Here is a 16396-nt window from a genome sequence, read left to right as displayed (position 1 = left end):
GCGGCTCCCACAGCCCCCCCCGCACCCCGACGGCCCCTGATCCCTCGCCTCTCCGCGACCCCGCGGCAGCACCGTGCACCCCAACCAGCCCCTGCACCGCAGCTCTGCCCAATGTATCCCAGCCCATCCGCGGGGCTCTTCACACTCTCCCCATCCCGAACTGTTCCTGTTCCCCTCCCCAGCACAAACACCCCCAGAACACCCCACGCTGTCCCCCCGCCCACCGCGCTGGGGGTGAGCCCCAAGGAGGGAGCTGGGGCTGCACAAGGACATTTATTATTAAAAAAAAAAAAAAAAAACAAACAAAAAAACCCGAAAAACCAACAAAACACCAGTCAAGTGGAATGGGGGTGAGTGGGGGGCAGGGAAGGGGAGGGAAGGGGCACAAGGAGGGAGGCGAGCAGAGGTGGCTGCCAGCCTGGGCAGAGCAGGGGGAGCAGAGGCCAGCACAGCACCAGGCAGCCCCCTGCCCTGGCACTCGGAGGGGCAGGACTGGGACTGGAAGCACACCCTACCCCTGGCTGGCAGAAAGGGCAGGGAGGATGTACAGGCAGGGACAATGGATGTACAGGCAAGGAGGAAGTACAGGCAGGGAGGGCAGACCTGCCCCAGGGGGAGGGAATAGGTGAGAGGCAGCAGGAGCTGGGGGTGCAGGGCAGAGCCCCCCTCCCAGCAGGAGCCTGGCCCAGGAGCAGCACCGCTGCGGGCAGCCCAGGCACAGGGCTGACCCCGCCATACATTCAACACAAGGGCAGGGTCTGCCTGTGCGTGGACGGAGCGGAAACCAAAGCACTTGTGTGCCCCTGCCCTGTCACAGGGAGCCAGGGCAGAAGGCAGGACCCCAGGGAGGAGGGACACACCAGGGTCGGGGGGGTCCTACACCCCAGGTTGAGGCAGGAACTCAGTGCTGCCCCTGCTCCTGGAAGATCCTGATGAGGTAGCTCCAGCCTCAACCCTGCTCCCTACAAGAGGCAGCCAGAGCATCTCAAAGTTAAAAGCACCAGCCCCACTGGCCTCCTCACCCCCCAGAAAGGAAGGTCCAGCTCCCCAGGCTGCTCAGCAGCACCAGTTCCTCCAGCAGCTCTTGCCCATGGAGTGGGGTGGGTCCCACAGGAGCCCTGTCCCTCCCAGTGGGTGGCTGGTGGCCATGGTAGGTCCAGGCCAGCCCCCCTACTTGTCGATGAGCCCCCCCTCCTTGAGCTTGAAGTAGAAGAACTTCTCCAGGGTGTTGGCACACTTGCAGTAGTCGCTGTCGGGCGGGTTGTACTCGCGGCAGTTAGTGATGATGCGCTGCAGGTCGGCGATGAACAGCTTCTTGGTGACATAGTAGCGGTTCTTCAGGCGCTCGGTCATGGTCTTCAGGTCTGGGGGTGGGGAAGGGTCAGGACCCCACCCCAGGCCTCTGCATCCCCAGCCACAGAGCTGGGCACCAAGCACGGATCCCAACTCATCCTTTCGTCTGCTGGGCTGTCCCGGGGCTCCCACCACCCCAAATGTGCAGCTCAGACCCCACAACGAAGGGGGGATATCCAGCCCCCCCACCATCCTGCCCCGGGGGACCTGACACAGCCACTTACCGATGGGGAAGCGGATGATTTCATAGTAGTCTGGTGCCTCTGACTTCTTCACTGGCTCCATGAAGGGCCATGCGCTGGGGTGGGTCTGGGGAGAGGCAGGGGGCAGTTAGAGCAGCGAGCATACACAGCCCCTGCCGACTCCAGCACACAGGGGTCCTGCTCCCCCTGCACCTGGGTCACCTCAGCAGCCCCTGAGGGCAGAGCCCTGCACAGCCCATCCCAGGGAGGCAGCTCTGAGGGCTATGAGGAGTCGTGCACCCCGGAGTGAGGGTCTCATCCTGCCTGCACCTTGATCTGGGCCAGGAGGTTCTTCAGGGTGTTGTAGAGTTGGTCCGGGTCCTTCAGCTCCTTCCTGCAGGACAAAGCCAGCACCTGTCAGCCTCTCTCCACTGCAGGGCCAGGCAGTGCCGGGAGCAAGGGGCAGTCCAAGCTCAGCCCCCAGCCCAGCTGCTGCAGGACGCCCACCCCCTCATGCAGCACTCACCCCTTCTCCTTCCCCAGTGGTTTCCATCCTGTTTCTCCTGGAATACAAGTGTCAGTGTCACCATGTCTGCCCTGCAGCCACGGGCAGGGAGGACGGAGCCCTCCTGTGAGACCCCCCCGCCAGGACTCACGGATGCCGGGGACGCTCTCAATGGGGATCTGCCGCACACCTTCCTTGAAGCAGGTGAGGCCTGGGTAGACCTTGCGGATCTGTGCCTGTTTCCTCTCTATCAGCTTCTTGATGATCTGCAGGGAAGGGGCGTTGGAAGGGGAGAGATAAGCAGGGGCTGCAGGGAGCTATACCGGGATGTGGAACCCCACAGACCCACCGCCCAGGGCCAGAGCCAACTCCAGCCACTGTCAACAACACCAGTGCTCCCTCTCTGCCCTGCAAGCCTGCTCCCAGGGCTAGCACAGCCCCACACCTCTCCCCTGCCTTCGGGGGGTGGCTGGCAGCGCCCACCTGCCCTCCTGCCCAGCCCTGGGCTATACCTCCTTCTGCTTCTTGATGATGTGGGAGAGCTCGGTGTAGGGGATGCGGGGGTTCAGCTCACACTCCATCAGGGTCGCCCCCTCATAGTCCTTGATGTAGCCCAGGTAGCGGCTCTTGGGGACCTTGATGTCCTTGGAAAAGCCCTAGGAGGGAGGGGACAGATGGGAGGGGGCAGCGGGGCAGCAGGGCTGGTGGGGGCTTGGCCAGGAGAAGGAGCCCACCTGCTTTTTGAAGTAGCCGATGGCGTACTCGTCCGCGTAGGTGAGGAAGTAGAGGATGTTGTGCTTGATGTGGTACTCCTTCAGGTGGTTCATCAGGTGCGTCCCATAGCCCTGGGGGAGCCGCCGTGAGACAGGGACCCCCCAGACAGCCCGAGTTGGGATGCACAGCCCCCCACCAGCATGGACATGGCAGCTGGAAGAGGTCCTGGAGCAACTACCACCATTTGGGGCTGGACAGTGGTGAGCAGGTCTGGCTGCCCAAGGGGCTGGGGCACCCCTACTCCATCTACAGCAAGACCAACCAAGTCATGCTGGGCTGCTGGGGACCCTCACATGCACCCATCCCTCTTCTCCCCGCTCTCACCTTCACTTGCTCGTTGGAGGTGACAGCACAGAAGACAATCTCCGTGAAGCCCTGGGTGGGGAACATGCGGAAGCAGATCCCCCCGATCACTCGGCCGTCCTTGATCAGTGCCAGGGTCTTGTGCTTCCTGCGGGCAGCACGGCCGAGGGTGAGGAGAGCCCCCCACACCAGCCCCCCCGTGCCCCTCAGCCACGCACGGGTCAAAGACGAGGCGAGTGATGTACTCCTTGGGCATGCGAGGCAGCTGGTGCGAGAAGACGTTCTGCAGCCCCACCAGCCACATCAGGATCTTCTTGTTGGACTTCTGTGAGAGGGAGTTGCCGATGACGTGGAACTCGATGATGCCGCGCCGCTCCTCCAGCCGCGCCGTCTCATCCCGCGCCGCGTTGGCCGACAGCAGGCTGGTCTGGGGGGGCGGGGTGGGGGTCACTGGCCCTGCACAGCCGCTGTTGGGGGAGCCCCACTCTACCCTGGCACACTGAGAAAGCAGCTCTGTGGGCCACAGAGAGCACCAGAGCCACCTCAGCATCCCCAGCCTGTACCTCGGGGCCCAGCATGGCAGCGGGGTCCGTGATGGTCAGCATGACCTCGTTCACCAGCTCCATGGGGATGTCTCCCATGACACGGATCCGCTTGGCATCCTCCAGTGTCAGGCTCTCGGGCAGCTTCCGCTTCTCCCCTGGGAGCAGAGCAGAGCGGCACATCCAGTACCAGGAGGGACCAGGGACCGTTCCAGCTCTGTGACACAGGCTCACGCTGGTCCTACCTGGCAGGGGCTCCGGTGCACTGGCATCCAGGCTGGCGGCCGAGCTGCTGCTGCTGAGCTTCTTGCTGAAGAGCGGAGTGGTGGGCACGGCAACAGTGCTGACCGCAGCTGGAACAGACCCATGGTGCCCGTGACAGCCAGAAAGCACCTCGTCACACCATGGCAGCCCAGCCACTGCCACCACCATGGCTCACCCACATCTCAGCCCTTTAGCCCACAGCCACCAAACAGAGGGGCTGCTCCCCAGAATACCTGGGCGAGACACCAGCTGGGCACCCTCTGTGGCTGGCACTGTGAAATCAGCCTCCCAGATCGGAGAGTTCTCACCGTAGATCTCCTCCTCCAGCATGGAGAGGAACCTGGTAGGGAGTGGCACATTGGTGTGCAGGGGGCCCAAGGGAGGAGCCCCCTCAGTACTCCAGCAGCCATCCCCACATGGGGCACCTACTTGGGGAAGTGGGTGAGGATCAGCGTCCGCTTCTCTGGCACCAGCTTGTCCTTCTCCACACGGAACTTCTCCAGCAGCTGCCGGCGGGTGACCGTGAAGATGGACTTAAGGAGGCTGCGCCCGAAGACGTGGGTGGTCTCGTAGCGGGGCAGGCTGTCACAGCTCTGTGGCACGTGGCAGTAGCACAGCCACCTATGGGACAAGAAGGGGCTCCAGTGACCAGAGACTCCAAACCATCCATATCCCTCCTAGGACAAAGCTGCCAGGAGGGGAGCAGGGGGATGGAGAGCATGGCTGACATTTCGAAGCAGTGTCCCCACCAGATGCTGGCTCTCCTAAGGGACCAACAATCTGGGAGAGCTGGGGAGAGTCCCAGAGTCAGACCCCAGGGTGGCTGGCTCAGCACCCTCCCTGTCCTCACCTGGTGTAGTTGACTTTGTAGGTGGCCACGTCGTCGTTCTGGGAGCGCTGACGGAACTGGGACGGCGTTTCCAGCTTCCAGTAGTTGAGGCAGAGGAGGAACATCTTGGAGAGCTCGTACATCGTCTGGCGCTCCTTGGGCGGCAAGTGGCTGAACTTGTACTGCACAAAGTTCAGGACTCCCTGGGGAGGGGATGGGGTGGTGGGAGGGTGCCAGGGACTGCTCCGGGCCCTTCTGTGCTGCCTCCCAAAAAGCGAGGGGACCATGCAAGAGCAGCAGAACACAGTACAAGCTATCAGGGCAGTGCACAAGCCTGACAGCAGACTCACCTGCTCAATGTTTGGTTTCTCAAAGGGAGGGCTCCCCAGGGACCCCTCGACCACAGGCTGGCTCATCTGCAGGATGCACTTTCGCAGCAGCTACAAAGACACCACATGGTCACCACAGGCCCAGGAACTGGCTGCTCCAGCAGTGGTGGAAATGGCCAAACACTGCCACAGGGTTGCTTTGATTTTCACAGCCAGGAAGGCACCAGGGTCCTCCTTGGAGCATGCTCGTTCATTCCCTAGAAACCCCCCTCCCAGGAAATTCCAGGCCAGGAGAGCAGTCGCTCCAGGTGGTCAGCATCCCAGGTCTCTGGCTGGGCTGTGGGACAGCTCACAGCCACAGCTCCAGGCCCAGCAGAGCACGAGCAGTGTGACAGCAGCCCCAGCTCCCCTGCAATACCCAGGGACCCTGCACAAGCCCCCCTGGGGGTGGGGCAGTGAGACGTGCCCAGCCCCGGACACACCTTGAACAGGTAGAAATACACCTGCTTGGTGTCCGTGTCCTCTTCCTTGTGCACTGACATGAAGAGGTTCTCCACATCCACCACCATGCCCAGCAGACGGTTGATCTCCTCCTCTGAGACGTTCTCCAGGTGGGACACGTGGTCCGCTGTGCCGGAGAGAAAGCCATGGTGAGACTGGGGGGGTCAGCACCTCTGCCCCGCCCGGGGGTCCCACTGTGGTTACCCAATGTGTGGCCGCAGCTCCGGCAGGGCTCGCTCAGGTTGGTCACTGGCTGCTGCAGGTCCATGCGGGGGGCTGTGGGGGGGTTGGGGTTCTTCCAGCCATTGCACTTGCAGGCGTCGTTGGCCTGGGATGAGGGACAGGAGTGGCCGTCACAGTGGCTGCCACGTGCCGAGGCAGCCGCCTTCTCGGGCCAAATGATTTCCCTGGTTCCCACTTAGCCCTGTTGACCCACATCAGCTTTTCTCAGCCCTCACCCGGCATCCCCACCACTCCGACACTTCCCTGCGTGCAGCCCCAGGACCCTGCAGTGCCTGCCCAGGGACGTGTCCCTGCATCTCCCTCAGACAACTGAGCGCCCTCCGCCTGCAATCCCTGCCCATGCACAGCCCAGCACTCCCTCCTGTACCCCATGTGCGGCCCAGCACCCGCTCCTGCACCCCTTGCACCCACCCTCCTGCACCCCTAAGCCCCCCTCCTGCATCCTATACCCACAGACGTCTTTGCACCCCCGCCTGCATCCCCCACCCAGGTCAGCACCCTCCTCCTGCATCCTCCACCCATGCCCAGCCTTGAACCCCCCACTCCTACATCCCCTGTACCGCCCACCCATGCCCGTGCTTGCATCCCCCCTCCTGCGCCCCCTGCGCCCCTCTCCTGCATCCCCCACCCACCCACCGCCCCCTGCCCCCCCGGTCCCCGGGGCCCCCCACCTTGCAAGCCGAGAAGACCCCCAGCTTCTCCAGCTTCTTCCCGCGGGGGAACCCCCGCACCTGCGCCTTGCGCTGGCTCGCCCGCTGCTGCTGGCTCAACCCGGGCCGGGCCGGGTCGCTGGACCCCGCTCCTCCCGCCGCTACGCCGCTTCCCCCCGCCGCTGCCGCCGTTCCCGTGCCCGGACCCGGCGGGGGCCGCCCGGGCTGCGCGGCCTCCGGCTCCGCCATGCCGGGCCCGGCGTGCGCCCCGCGCTCACTGCGCCTGCGCGCCGGGCACGCCGGGAGCCGTAGTCCGCTGAGGCGGCGGAGGTGGGGCCGGGGCTCCCGGGCCGGGCCTCCCGGGGCCGCTTCACATCACCTGCAGCCCCGGGAGGGAGCGGAGCAGAGATCCCGCCCGGGTTTGCGGACGGCGTTAACCGGCCAAGGAGGATCAAGGTCCCGCCGCGACGACCCACGGCGACAGCCTGTGCCGGGGCGGTGCCGAGCCATCGGTGCCCAGAGAAGCGCCCCGGTCCCTCCAGTAACCGGTACCGATCCCGGTCCGGCGGCGCACGACCCCGCGGACCCCTCCAAATATGGAGTGTGCTCACGCCCCCTCTAAATATGCTATATGACCCCTCTCCTCCAAATATGGAGCGTGGCCACGCCCTCTCTAAATGTGCTATATGACCCCGCTCTCTTCTCCATATATGGATGTGGTCACGCCCTCTGTCCCTCGCTGCCACTCGGGGAGTGGCCAAACGCCCGGTATGGTTGTGGCCGCGCCCCTAATGATGTAATGAGGTGGCCCCGCCCCGTGGTCCTTTTTGGGAGGTCACGCCCATTCCCGGGGGCGGGGCCTGGAGGGGCGGGGTCTGGCGCCGGGACGAGCCGCGGGCAGCACCTGGAAGGTGCCAGCAAGGGAGGGGGGGGGCCGGCCCGGGGGGTGCGGGCACCGCACGGCACGTGGCCCAGCAGGCACCGCACCAGAATGTTCCCGAAGACGCTGGTCAGGTGTCCGAAGGCTGCCCAGGGGGATGCTCAGGACCTCCCGGGCATTCTCAGCACCGCGCACGGGCTGGAAACCCCTTGCCCCACCTCCTCTGCCAGGGCGGGGCTGGGGAGAGGTGCCAGGGACATGCCCTGTGCCAGCACAGCCCCACTTCCCACCCTAACATCCCGCTGCGTGAGTAGAGGCAGGAGCATTGCAAAGCACAGGGCTGGGCAAGACCGGAAACACAGAAATCACGCAAATAAAAGTCAGGAATATTTATTACATATAAAAAAGCTGCATGTTCTGGGCAGACACCACCCCCGGGGCCATCATGCAGTCCCAGCACGGTCCCGCTCTGTGGTCAGTAGCTGCCCCATCTGCCAGGCTCAGCCCGGCCCCTGCCGCTCCCCATCACGCCTTGGCCCGTTCGGCTCCATCATCAGCGCTGGCTGCTACCTGTGCCACCGCCGGCCCCATCTGGATGGGCACGTTCCTCTCCGGAGCAGCCGGCAGGGCCAGCTTGGGGGCCTCGATGCGGAGCTGCCCGTCCTTCGACAGGGAGCAGGTCAGCGCCTCGGCGTCCACCTCCTCGGGCACGTCCCACTCCCGCTTCAGCACCTCGTACTTGTAGGAGAAGGAGCCCTTCTCATCCGTGCTCTGCGTCTCCTTCTGCCCCACCAGCACCACCTTCCTGCCCACCACCTTCACCGACAGCTGCTCGGGCGCAAAGTCCTTCACGTCCTGGCAGACGGAGAAGCCGTCCCCGGAGCCCTGGGTCAGGGCTGCGCTGGTGCTCGGGGCGATGCCAACCCGCCCGGGGCTGCTCCCAGTGCTCAGGTACTGCTCGACGCTGCTCATGAACTCCCGAGCCCTTTCCATCTCCAGCCGCATCTCCCGCTCCAGCTCGGCGAAGAGGGTGCCTGGATGAGGCCAGAGGGTGCGGACGGGTCCCAGCCACGGGAACAGCGAGCTGGACATGGGCGGCATGAAGTGCAGGCGGCAAAGCATCTCTGCTCCTGGCAAGTGCTCCGGCTGTGCTGTGGCTCTGCTCGGTGCAGCGGCTGGAGCGGTGCTGGGTTGGGGCCAGGGAGCAGCGGGTTTTATGCTCCCCTGCCCAGGGGTGTGCCCCTTCCAGAACGCTCTCTCCCCACGCACCCTCCTGGAGCCATCGCCTATTTTTGAGAGGCTGATTATCCACCAGCCAAAATAGCTGTGCCTGTTTCTGGGGACGAGTCACACGCCGCAAATAGGGAGCTGCAATCACCACTGGGAGCTCGGGTTTCTGCAGAGCCACCGTGATGCAGCAGCACCCACGGGCCCCCAGAGCTCTTCACCGGCCCCCATGCTGGGGGCTTGGTGGGGCCAGGCTTTGCAGTATCAGGATCACATCCCTTTGGCCAGTACAGGGACAATCCCACCTCTAAAACAACGTGTCCCTTGTCACCCTCTGCCAGACATCTCTCACACTTTCTAGAACCCCCCCGTCCTGTCCTGCCACAACCCCTCAGCACCCCATTGTGCACCCTGGCTCGTGGTCTCACCTGGAGGGACCTCCCTGAGCACTGAGGGTCCTGCAAATGGGGAAGGGGGCAGAGGGGCTCTCCTGTCTGCAGATGGGGGAAATGGGCCCCAGGTAAGGGTGGGAGGAAACAAGCCCAGCCCTGCTCCCTGCCTGGGAAATGGAAAGGGCACAGATTTTTGGCAGGGGTGGCTCAGGCATCCCACACAGAGGCTGAGGTGATGCTGCTAATTATAAGCCAGGAGAGCAGAGGTGCAAGAGTCAGGGCGAAGGTATGCCGGGCACGACGTCAGCAGCGCCTCTCCTCACGGATGAGTAACAAGAATGAGCTGGAACGGGCTGGAAAGAGCTGAGCTCTTCTCCCGAGGGTGACGTAATTTTCGGGACGAGGCCACGCCTCCAACGAACGGGAATAAAAGGCTCCGCCGGCAGCAGCGGGGCAGAACGCTTCCAGCCCACTGGAGAGGGGAAAGAAGCAGCAGCAACAGCAGCAACAACAGCAGCAGCAGCGATGCTTTGCCGGATGCACCTCGCACCATTCGCCTCCAGCTCCCTGGCCAGCCGTCTGGGCACGGTGAGGACCCTCTGGCCACACGCAGAGACCATCTTCACTGAGCTGCAGCAGGAGATGGAGAAAGCTCGGGAGTTCATGAGCAGCTTCGAGCAGCTTCTGAGCAACCACGGAGCCATCGCAGCGGAGCGAGCCCCGAGCACCAGCACGACCCTGGCCCAGTGCTCCGGGGACGGCTTCTCCGTCTGCCAGGATGTGAAGAACTTCGCTCCCGAGCAGCTGTCGGTGAAGGTGGTGGGCAGGAAGGTGGTGCTGGTGGGGCAGAAGGAGACGCAGAACGTCGACGAGAAGGGCTCCTTCTCCTACAAGTACGAGGTGCTGAAGCGGGAGTGGGACGTGCCCGAGGAGGTGGACGCCGAGGCGCTGACCTGCTCCCTGTCGAAGGACGGGCAGCTCCGCATCGAGGCCCCCAAGCTGGCCCTGCCGGCTGCTCCAGAGAGGAATGTGCCCATCCAGGTCAGCCCTGCAGCCCCACAGCCTGGACCAGCCTCTGAGGATGGAGCTGCCAACAAAGCCCAGGTGTAACTGGATGGGACCCCATGGCCACGGCAGGACTGGAGCAGACAGGAGCAAGTCTTGGGTTTAAGCCCAGACAAGCTCCATCAGCAATGATGTCATTTTTTTCACTGGAATGTTTTTGTATCCAATAAAAATACTTTTGCATAGAACCTTCATGTTATCTCTGGGTGTTGATTGATGGGGAGGTTGCACCCTGCTCTTGCCTCTGGATGCAGAGAGGGAAAAGCCTCTCTTGCTTCTCAGGGCAGCACAAAATGGGGTTGACAGCAGACCCAGAGGGAGGGAAGGGATCTGGGAACTCTGTGCTGCTTGGGGAGAGGGGTAGGCAGGAAGGTCCCAGGCAGGGAGACAGCCCCACTCACCTGTACCACACTCACCCCTTCCTTACACTGCTGTCAGCATCCGCTCCAGCTCCACAGCCCTGGCCAGTGCCACAGAATGGTGAGAGAACCACTCTGGATGGCCTGGCTGGGTGTGGGTACAGCTATTGTACCCACACTTTCCCCCCACAGCTTGGTGAGGGGCTGCTGGAGCCCTCCTGAGCTCTCAGCAGCAGGGAGGGGAAAGCCCAACCCCAGGCACGGTGCGTAAGCACCACAAACGCCTGCGCTCAGGCCCGGGCAGGCAGCAGGTATGTGGGGCAGGCACACCTGTTTATGCTAAAGCTGCTCCCACATCAGACAGCCCATTCCAGAGACATACCAGGAACAGCAGTGGGTCCCCAGCCCCAATACTGAGCCCCTGCTCCTGCAGCAGTGAGATCCTCCTTAGGGCACTGCCAGCATCTTCACAGAGACTAGACCCCAAGTCCTGGAAGGAGCCAGGAAGAGGAGCCAGCAGATGGCAACAGCACTGCAGTGTCTGTAGGATTGTTCCAAGTGGGATCAGGGAAGCCATTCTCCTACAGGTCCAACTGTGGCTGCCTGGGGAAACCAGTAGCACTAGTCCCCACTCAATCTGTAAGCACCAAGAGCTCAGGGATCCCCCAGAGTTTGTGAGCTCCTCCAGCAGCTGAGCAGCCCAGGCACAAGCAGCACCAGGTGAGTGAACCCCACTGGGGGGGGCCACCAGAGCTCCCATCTCCAAGCCAGACTCCAGTATGATGCTGGGAACTCAGTCACCAAGTCATTCCAGACCCTTTCTGCTTCCAGGATTTTAAAGAAATGCAGCATGAGGAAGAGGTACCGAGACCTTGGATAGAGGATGGAGCTCACATGAGCCAGGGCTGTTCACACAACTCTATTCACAGCTCTCCTGCAGCTGAGCAGCAGCAAACCCACAGCTGAGAAAGGGGGGGGCAGCAGGTTCCAGGTGCAGCACATCTCCATCCTCAGCCTCTCCCAGCAGGAATGGTGCAGCACACGTGCTAGGGGTGGAGCTGCAAGGGGCTGCTCCATCTTCCATATTGACTCCAGGTCAGTGGGTGTCAGGGTCTCACAGTCCATGCAGCAGCAACAGCAGAGCAGCATCTTCCAAGGCCATAATGCTCCAGGGACAGAGGCATTGTGTTCATTAATTCTGGAGCAGCATTCCCAAGCCTGTCCCACCACGGAGCTGAGCTCCTCCACACACTGCTCCCCCTACCTCTTCACAGCTTGCACTGCAGAGTTTCCCCAGAACTATCAGGTAAGGAATAATTCCCACTATTTGCCTTAAGCTTCCTTGAGCACACTGAAGCCGAGTGAACACCAGCAGCATCACTGTGAGCAGGAGCAGCAGCACAGCCCCAGCTCAGGAGCTCCATTTTTCCCTCCCCAGGAAGCAAAGTCCCCATTTCCCTACAAAGATGTGGGACATACCAGGAGCAGCCCAGCACACCTCAGCCTCCAGCAGAACTGTTGTGCTCAGGTCCAGTCCCTGCTGCATTAAGAAACATGAACATTGTTGTTATGGTAGGTTTATAAAAATTTTGTTTTAATCACACAAAACTGAAGTTTGTGGTGAAGACTAAGTTGACAGTTCCTCTTAAATACCAGGATGCATAAGACACTGCATTAGGCACTAGGCAGCAGCCAACATCAGTTAGAGTCTGGCAACAGAAGCCATTTAATACCTCCCTTCATTCTTTGTGGAATTACAGGCTTTTGCAATACACGTCGTTCCCACTGACAGGTTACCCGAGGTTTCCCCCACCCCACCTCTGTACATCAGTAAACCTTGTGTATTCCCACCAGAGCAGGGTTAACAACATTAGTGGCATCACAACCATCAAGAAAAGGACAATTTTCTATACAAGATCTTTTGCAAAAATTGCAACAGGATTAGTGCATTACGACAGAACAGAGAGAAAAGAAGAGTTGGCATGCTGGAGTCCAACACAAAGAAAGACAACAGGCAGCTCGTTGGATGTACTATATTGACAAGATACTGATTGGTTACATGGAGAAACATACAATACAAAATACAGAAGAAACCAGTTTTGCTTCCCTCTGCCCCACCCCGAATACTCATCACTGATTTGGTCAATAAGTGGCCCAAGAGCCGGAGTTTGTCTCTAATGCTACAGTTTAGTGGTTGTTCTGGGCACATCGTACGGGATCAGCCTCAGCTCTTACAGACAGGGAACTTTAAACACGTGTCCCAATATCCCTTTGTTTCCCATAGTGAACTACAGTGCTGTGGGACCTGGGTGCTGCTGGCCTCACCCGCGGGACGGCCGCGCTGGCTGGGCAGACACCGGGTCCTGCATCCACCACCACCAGGAAGAGGGAAGAGCAGAAGTTCATATATTAAAAAAGTGACTTAAGACTTAGAATTGAATTAGTATTTGTACAGAAAGGTGCAGGTGGAAGAACTCCCTCCAGCCTATGATCAGAAAGGGATGGAGAATCACAGCGGCGCCGGCAGCGGCCGCCCTACGGTAAGTGCGATCGTTAGCATGGGTTCCAGTCACGTCCTCTGAGGGCTCACGGGCCGGAGCAGCTGCTCAGTTGCTGCAGCACTGGCTCCTGCTCGGCTGGCTGCTCTCCTGAAGGTCCACCACCCGATTCCTGCCTGGGCCACCAGGAGCATTCTGGGGTTCATTTTTTGGCAGTTTCTTGGCTAGAAGGAAGCAGGGCATTAGGAGGGTCCTCTACAGAGGCCAACCGCCTCCCACTGCACCCCCCATACTGGGCTCTGCCTGTTCCATCCCAAGTCCCCACCTCCAAAGGAGTCTGGGACATGACACTGCCAGCAACACTGCACGGCAAACCAGCCCACTCCTGATTCTGGCTGGCATTAGCTCTGCTCCCTCCTCTCTCACCAGCCCAGACCCAGAGAGAGGGACCCAGTTTTGCAAGGCAAAGACTCCACACACTCAGAGGGTGACACTAGTGTGGCAAACTGGACATCTTCCCCAGTAAGAGGCAGCAGCCCCTGGGTGACATAGGACCCCCCCTGAGCTGCACTGCTGGCACTCAGAGCTATCCCAGCCCTGCACACAGGCCATTACCTATTGCCATGAAGATTTCATTCACATTCATCGCTGTCTTTGCCGACGTCTCCATGAACAGCAAGCTGTTGTCATCTGCATACGTCTGTGCATCCTACAAACAATCACATCAGAGTGCTAAAGGCACCCTGCCAGGAAACCCAAGCAGGCTTCACGCACTTCAGTTGTCAGCAAACTAACAGCCAGATTAACACTGTCCCACCCTGGGCCAGAGACTGCCACCCCAGTCCCTGTCTGGCCAGGACAGCTCAGAGACAGGCTCTGCTGGCAGCCCTGCACAGCCAAGCTGGGGCACAGCCTGACTGAGCCACACACAGACACAGTGCCTGGTGTTCACTCAGCTGGGAGGATGTCACCCACTGCAAGGGCACAAGCAATCCTGTAAGAGGGCTGGGAAGAGCCTCTCCCGAACACTTGGCTTAGACGAGGCAAGAGCTGTGAAGAGCAGAGAACAAGCTGGGAATGATTCTTCATGTGTTTTGTACCCAGATGATAATGTTTCACACCCTGCAGACAGCCCCAGACGAGTAAGGCAGCAAAGGACACCAAGGACAGGAGCTTGTGCTCTGTGGGCTGCCTCCTCCTCCCTGTTCACCAGAACTGTCACCAGCCAGAACCACACGCGCTGTGACAGAAGTGTGGGAAGGGCAGGGCACAGCCCCCACTCAGGGGCATCCTGGGGTCCTGAGCACAGATCTTCACCTCCACTCTCCCTCAAAGCATTTCACACAGAGCCAACATCTCCCCCACTTAAGCAAAAAGCTGCTTTTGTGACCTACTCAGGTAACAAGTGCTCTGGATTCCCACTCACCTGGAAGTCCACAGCTCTCTTGGTAGCAAGGTCTGCCTTGTTTCCTGCTAGTGCAATGACAATATTGGGGCTAGCCTGCCTCTGCAACTCTTTCACCCAATTCTTGGCTCGTACAAATGTGTCCTGGAAGCAAACAGGAGGCAGCAGTCAGGAAGGGCAGCCATGTAGGAATCCACAGGGCAGATATGATTAGAACAAGGCTTTCCTGTGAGAAGTGTTCTGCCTCTGCAGCACTTGGCAGCAGGATCCTTTATCAGCTCACACAGCCTTGGCCAGAGCTGAGGAAGAGGCCATGAGCAGTTTTCAAGAACTCAGCACCTGCAGGCAGGAACCTGCAGAGCTCTGGCTCAAACACTCCCAGAGCTCCAGGAGTCTCCCCCCAGCCCAGGCCCCCAGCCCTGCCCACACTCACTGTGTTTGTGATGTCGTAGACCACGATGGCTGCCTGGGCCCCTCGGTAGTACATGGGGGCCAGGCTGTGGTACCGCTCCTGCCCTGCCGTGTCCCAGATCTCAAACTTCACTGTTGTGTCATCCAGACACACTGTCTGTGTTAGGAAGGCAGCTGCAAGAGAAGGTGGGGCCTTTTGCCTCAGCTCCAGCAGGACAGGCCCCAGAGCCAGCGCCGGGAGCTCAGAGCAGCTCTGCTGCTGCATGGGAGCGAGCAGAGCCCTGGAGAGGCCAGTGCCACTCACTGTGGCAGCTGTAGCTCTGCTGTGTGACACCTCCTGCTCACAGGAACCCAAGGGCCCACACACAGTGACAGGAAAGTGGCCCAGAGAGCCCAGACAGCAGCCGGCCCCCAGAGCAGCCGCAGGGCCAGACCCTCCCAGCAGCCCCTCACAGGGATCACACAGCCCGGCTGTGACACCACCACGATCAGAGCTGGGGAGCACCAGTGACAGCACCAAACTCAGCCCAGTTATATCACATTCCCCCAGTTTAGCAACTGGTTGTTTTCTTGTTCCAGCAAGTCTAACACCACGCGTTACACCCAGTGCAAGTGCACCAGCCTCGGATACAGATTGAGGCAGAGCAGCAGTGTCCACACAACCCTCCACAGTGGAGCATTAAGCCCTGCTTACCCATAAGCCACACTTAGAGCTGTGCTTACTCCCTGCATGGGTCAGAGGGAAAACTCAAGCCTTTCCTCAGGACACCCCTCCCAGTATTGCTGCTCACAGACCCGGGCACCAACCAGCCTTTGATTGGTGACACTGTGCTAATGATTTCAAGCTAAAGAACTACTAGACCTGAAAGCACTGTGGAAGTAGTTAACAGTATCATGCTACAAAGAGCCCTGAAATCTCAGGTCATGGTCTGAAAAGATAATTAAGGGCTATAAAACCAAGCTGCAGGCTTCAGTTCTAATTAGAAGCAGGAATTGAGGCACTGGAAGCAAAGCCTCAGAGGCAGAGTGCGAGGTTGCCATAGCATTATTCTCTGCTGTGCTGAACCTCATACCAACAAACTGCGAACCAAGAGTTAAAGCATTAACTGTTTGGTTCTATTTATAGCAAAAATCCCAGACCAGACTGAAATAGTCACTCTTGCTTCTGACACCCCGGCCTGCCCCAGCAAGGTCAGCACCTCCCAGCCACAGGCATGTGGAGCTGGCACTCACCTCCGATCGTGCTCTCCTGGTACTCGTGGAACTGCCCCTTCACGAAGCGCAGGACCAGGCTGGACTTCCCCACCGCCGACTCGCCCAAGAGAACAAGTTTAAACTGGCAGATTTTGTTCCCAGCAGCTGGTCCATTCGGTCGGGCAGCCCCACCTCGACCTGCCATTGTGGCTTAAGTGCAGGAGTGCTGAGAGTTAAGGATGCTGCAGGTTCTGCACTGGGATCCACCTGGAGGCAGGTTGCAACTGGAAGAGGAGGTCAGAGTTAGTGACACGCTCAGGGACCAGCTGTACCAGTTCTAGAGGGTGGTTTGATCTGCAGCCACCATCAGCACAAGCCAGTGGTGGCTCCTTCCCATGATGGAAAGTTATCAGCTGCAAGCACCACAGGGCAGTTCCTGCCAGGCAGCAGCTCCTGCAGCAAGATCTCAGCCTGCTGAGCATCCCTGGAG

General features: G+C 60.3%; 4 protein-coding genes across 4 annotated transcripts; 1 reads left to right on the top strand and 3 right to left on the bottom strand.

Annotated features, from left to right (window-relative positions):
* Nucleotides 1–260: 260 nt before the first annotated feature.
* On the bottom strand, nt 261–6747 carry KAT2A (lysine acetyltransferase 2A). The gene is made up of 18 exons (XM_027666346.1): nt 6497–6747; nt 5787–5910; nt 5564–5709; nt 5103–5192; nt 4774–4955; nt 4353–4544; nt 4157–4263; nt 3905–4012; nt 3681–3817; nt 3336–3544; nt 3139–3265; nt 2775–2885; nt 2553–2696; nt 2192–2306; nt 2062–2098; nt 1866–1929; nt 1578–1662; nt 261–1364 (listed from the first exon to the last, which is right to left on the bottom strand). Exons 1-18 carry the CDS (start codon nt 6722–6724, stop codon nt 1171–1173), a joined length of 2400 nt encoding a protein of 799 aa, XP_027522147.1. The 5' UTR covers nt 6725–6747; the 3' UTR covers nt 261–1170.
* Nucleotides 6748–7729: 982 nt separating this feature from the next.
* LOC113958234 (heat shock protein 30C-like) lies at nt 7730–8630 on the bottom strand. Its single transcript, XM_027666348.1, has one exon. It carries the CDS (start codon nt 8475–8477, stop codon nt 7881–7883), a length of 597 nt encoding a protein of 198 aa, XP_027522149.1. The 5' UTR covers nt 8478–8630; the 3' UTR covers nt 7730–7880.
* A 613-nt stretch (nt 8631–9243) lies between these two features.
* On the top strand, nt 9244–10233 carry LOC113958235 (heat shock protein beta-11-like). The gene has a single exon (XM_027666349.1). The coding sequence runs from the start codon at nt 9500–9502 to the stop codon at nt 10082–10084; it is 585 nt and encodes a 194-aa protein (XP_027522150.1). The 5' UTR covers nt 9244–9499; the 3' UTR covers nt 10085–10233.
* A 1738-nt stretch (nt 10234–11971) lies between these two features.
* Nucleotides 11972–16190, bottom strand: RAB5C (RAB5C, member RAS oncogene family). Its single transcript, XM_027666347.1, has 5 exons — nt 15946–16190; nt 14735–14886; nt 14323–14445; nt 13512–13605; nt 11972–13120 (listed from the first exon to the last, which is right to left on the bottom strand). Exons 1-5 carry the CDS (start codon nt 16109–16111, stop codon nt 13005–13007), a joined length of 651 nt encoding a protein of 216 aa, XP_027522148.1. The 5' UTR covers nt 16112–16190; the 3' UTR covers nt 11972–13004.
* Nucleotides 16191–16396: the final 206 nt, after the last annotated feature.

This window comes from Corapipo altera, unplaced genomic scaffold (genome assembly GCF_003945725.1).
Source record: "Corapipo altera isolate COAL_440 unplaced genomic scaffold, ASM394572v1 200, whole genome shotgun sequence".
Taxonomy (NCBI): Eukaryota; Metazoa; Chordata; class Aves; order Passeriformes; family Pipridae; genus Corapipo; species Corapipo altera.
The sequence above is the reverse complement of the archived record's forward strand: the minus strand, read 5'-3'. Positions and strand labels throughout refer to the sequence as shown.

What these genes read in the sequence shown, in the direction of transcription:
- KAT2A (XM_027666346.1), bottom strand. Translation starts at nt 6,724, where the DNA reads ATGGCGGAGCCGGAGGCCGCGCAGCCCGGGCGGCCCCCGCCGGGTCCG. An exon ending in GAGCTGCGGCCACACATTGG is followed by an intron (nt 5,710 to 5,786) that starts GTAACCACAGTG and finishes TCTCCGGCACAG; the next exon opens with CGGACCACGTGTCCCACCTG. An exon ending in TCGGCTACTTCAAAAAGCAG is followed by an intron (nt 2,697 to 2,774) that starts GTGGGCTCCTTC and finishes CCTCCCTCCTAG; the next exon opens with GGCTTTTCCAAGGACATCAA.
- LOC113958234 (XM_027666348.1), bottom strand. Translation starts at nt 8,477, where the DNA reads ATGCTTTGCCGCCTGCACTTCATGCCGCCCATGTCCAGCTCGCTGTTC.
- LOC113958235 (XM_027666349.1), top strand. Translation starts at nt 9,500, where the DNA reads ATGCTTTGCCGGATGCACCTCGCACCATTCGCCTCCAGCTCCCTGGCC.
- RAB5C (XM_027666347.1), bottom strand. Translation starts at nt 16,111, where the DNA reads ATGGCAGGTCGAGGTGGGGCTGCCCGACCGAATGGACCAGCTGCTGGG. An exon ending in AGAGAGCTGTGGACTTCCAG is followed by an intron (nt 13,606 to 14,322) that starts GTGAGTGGGAAT and finishes GATTGTTTGTAG; the next exon opens with GATGCACAGACGTATGCAGA. An exon ending in TGAAATCTTCATGGCAATAG is followed by an intron (nt 13,121 to 13,511) that starts GTAATGGCCTGT and finishes GCTTCCTTCTAG; the next exon opens with CCAAGAAACTGCCAAAAAAT.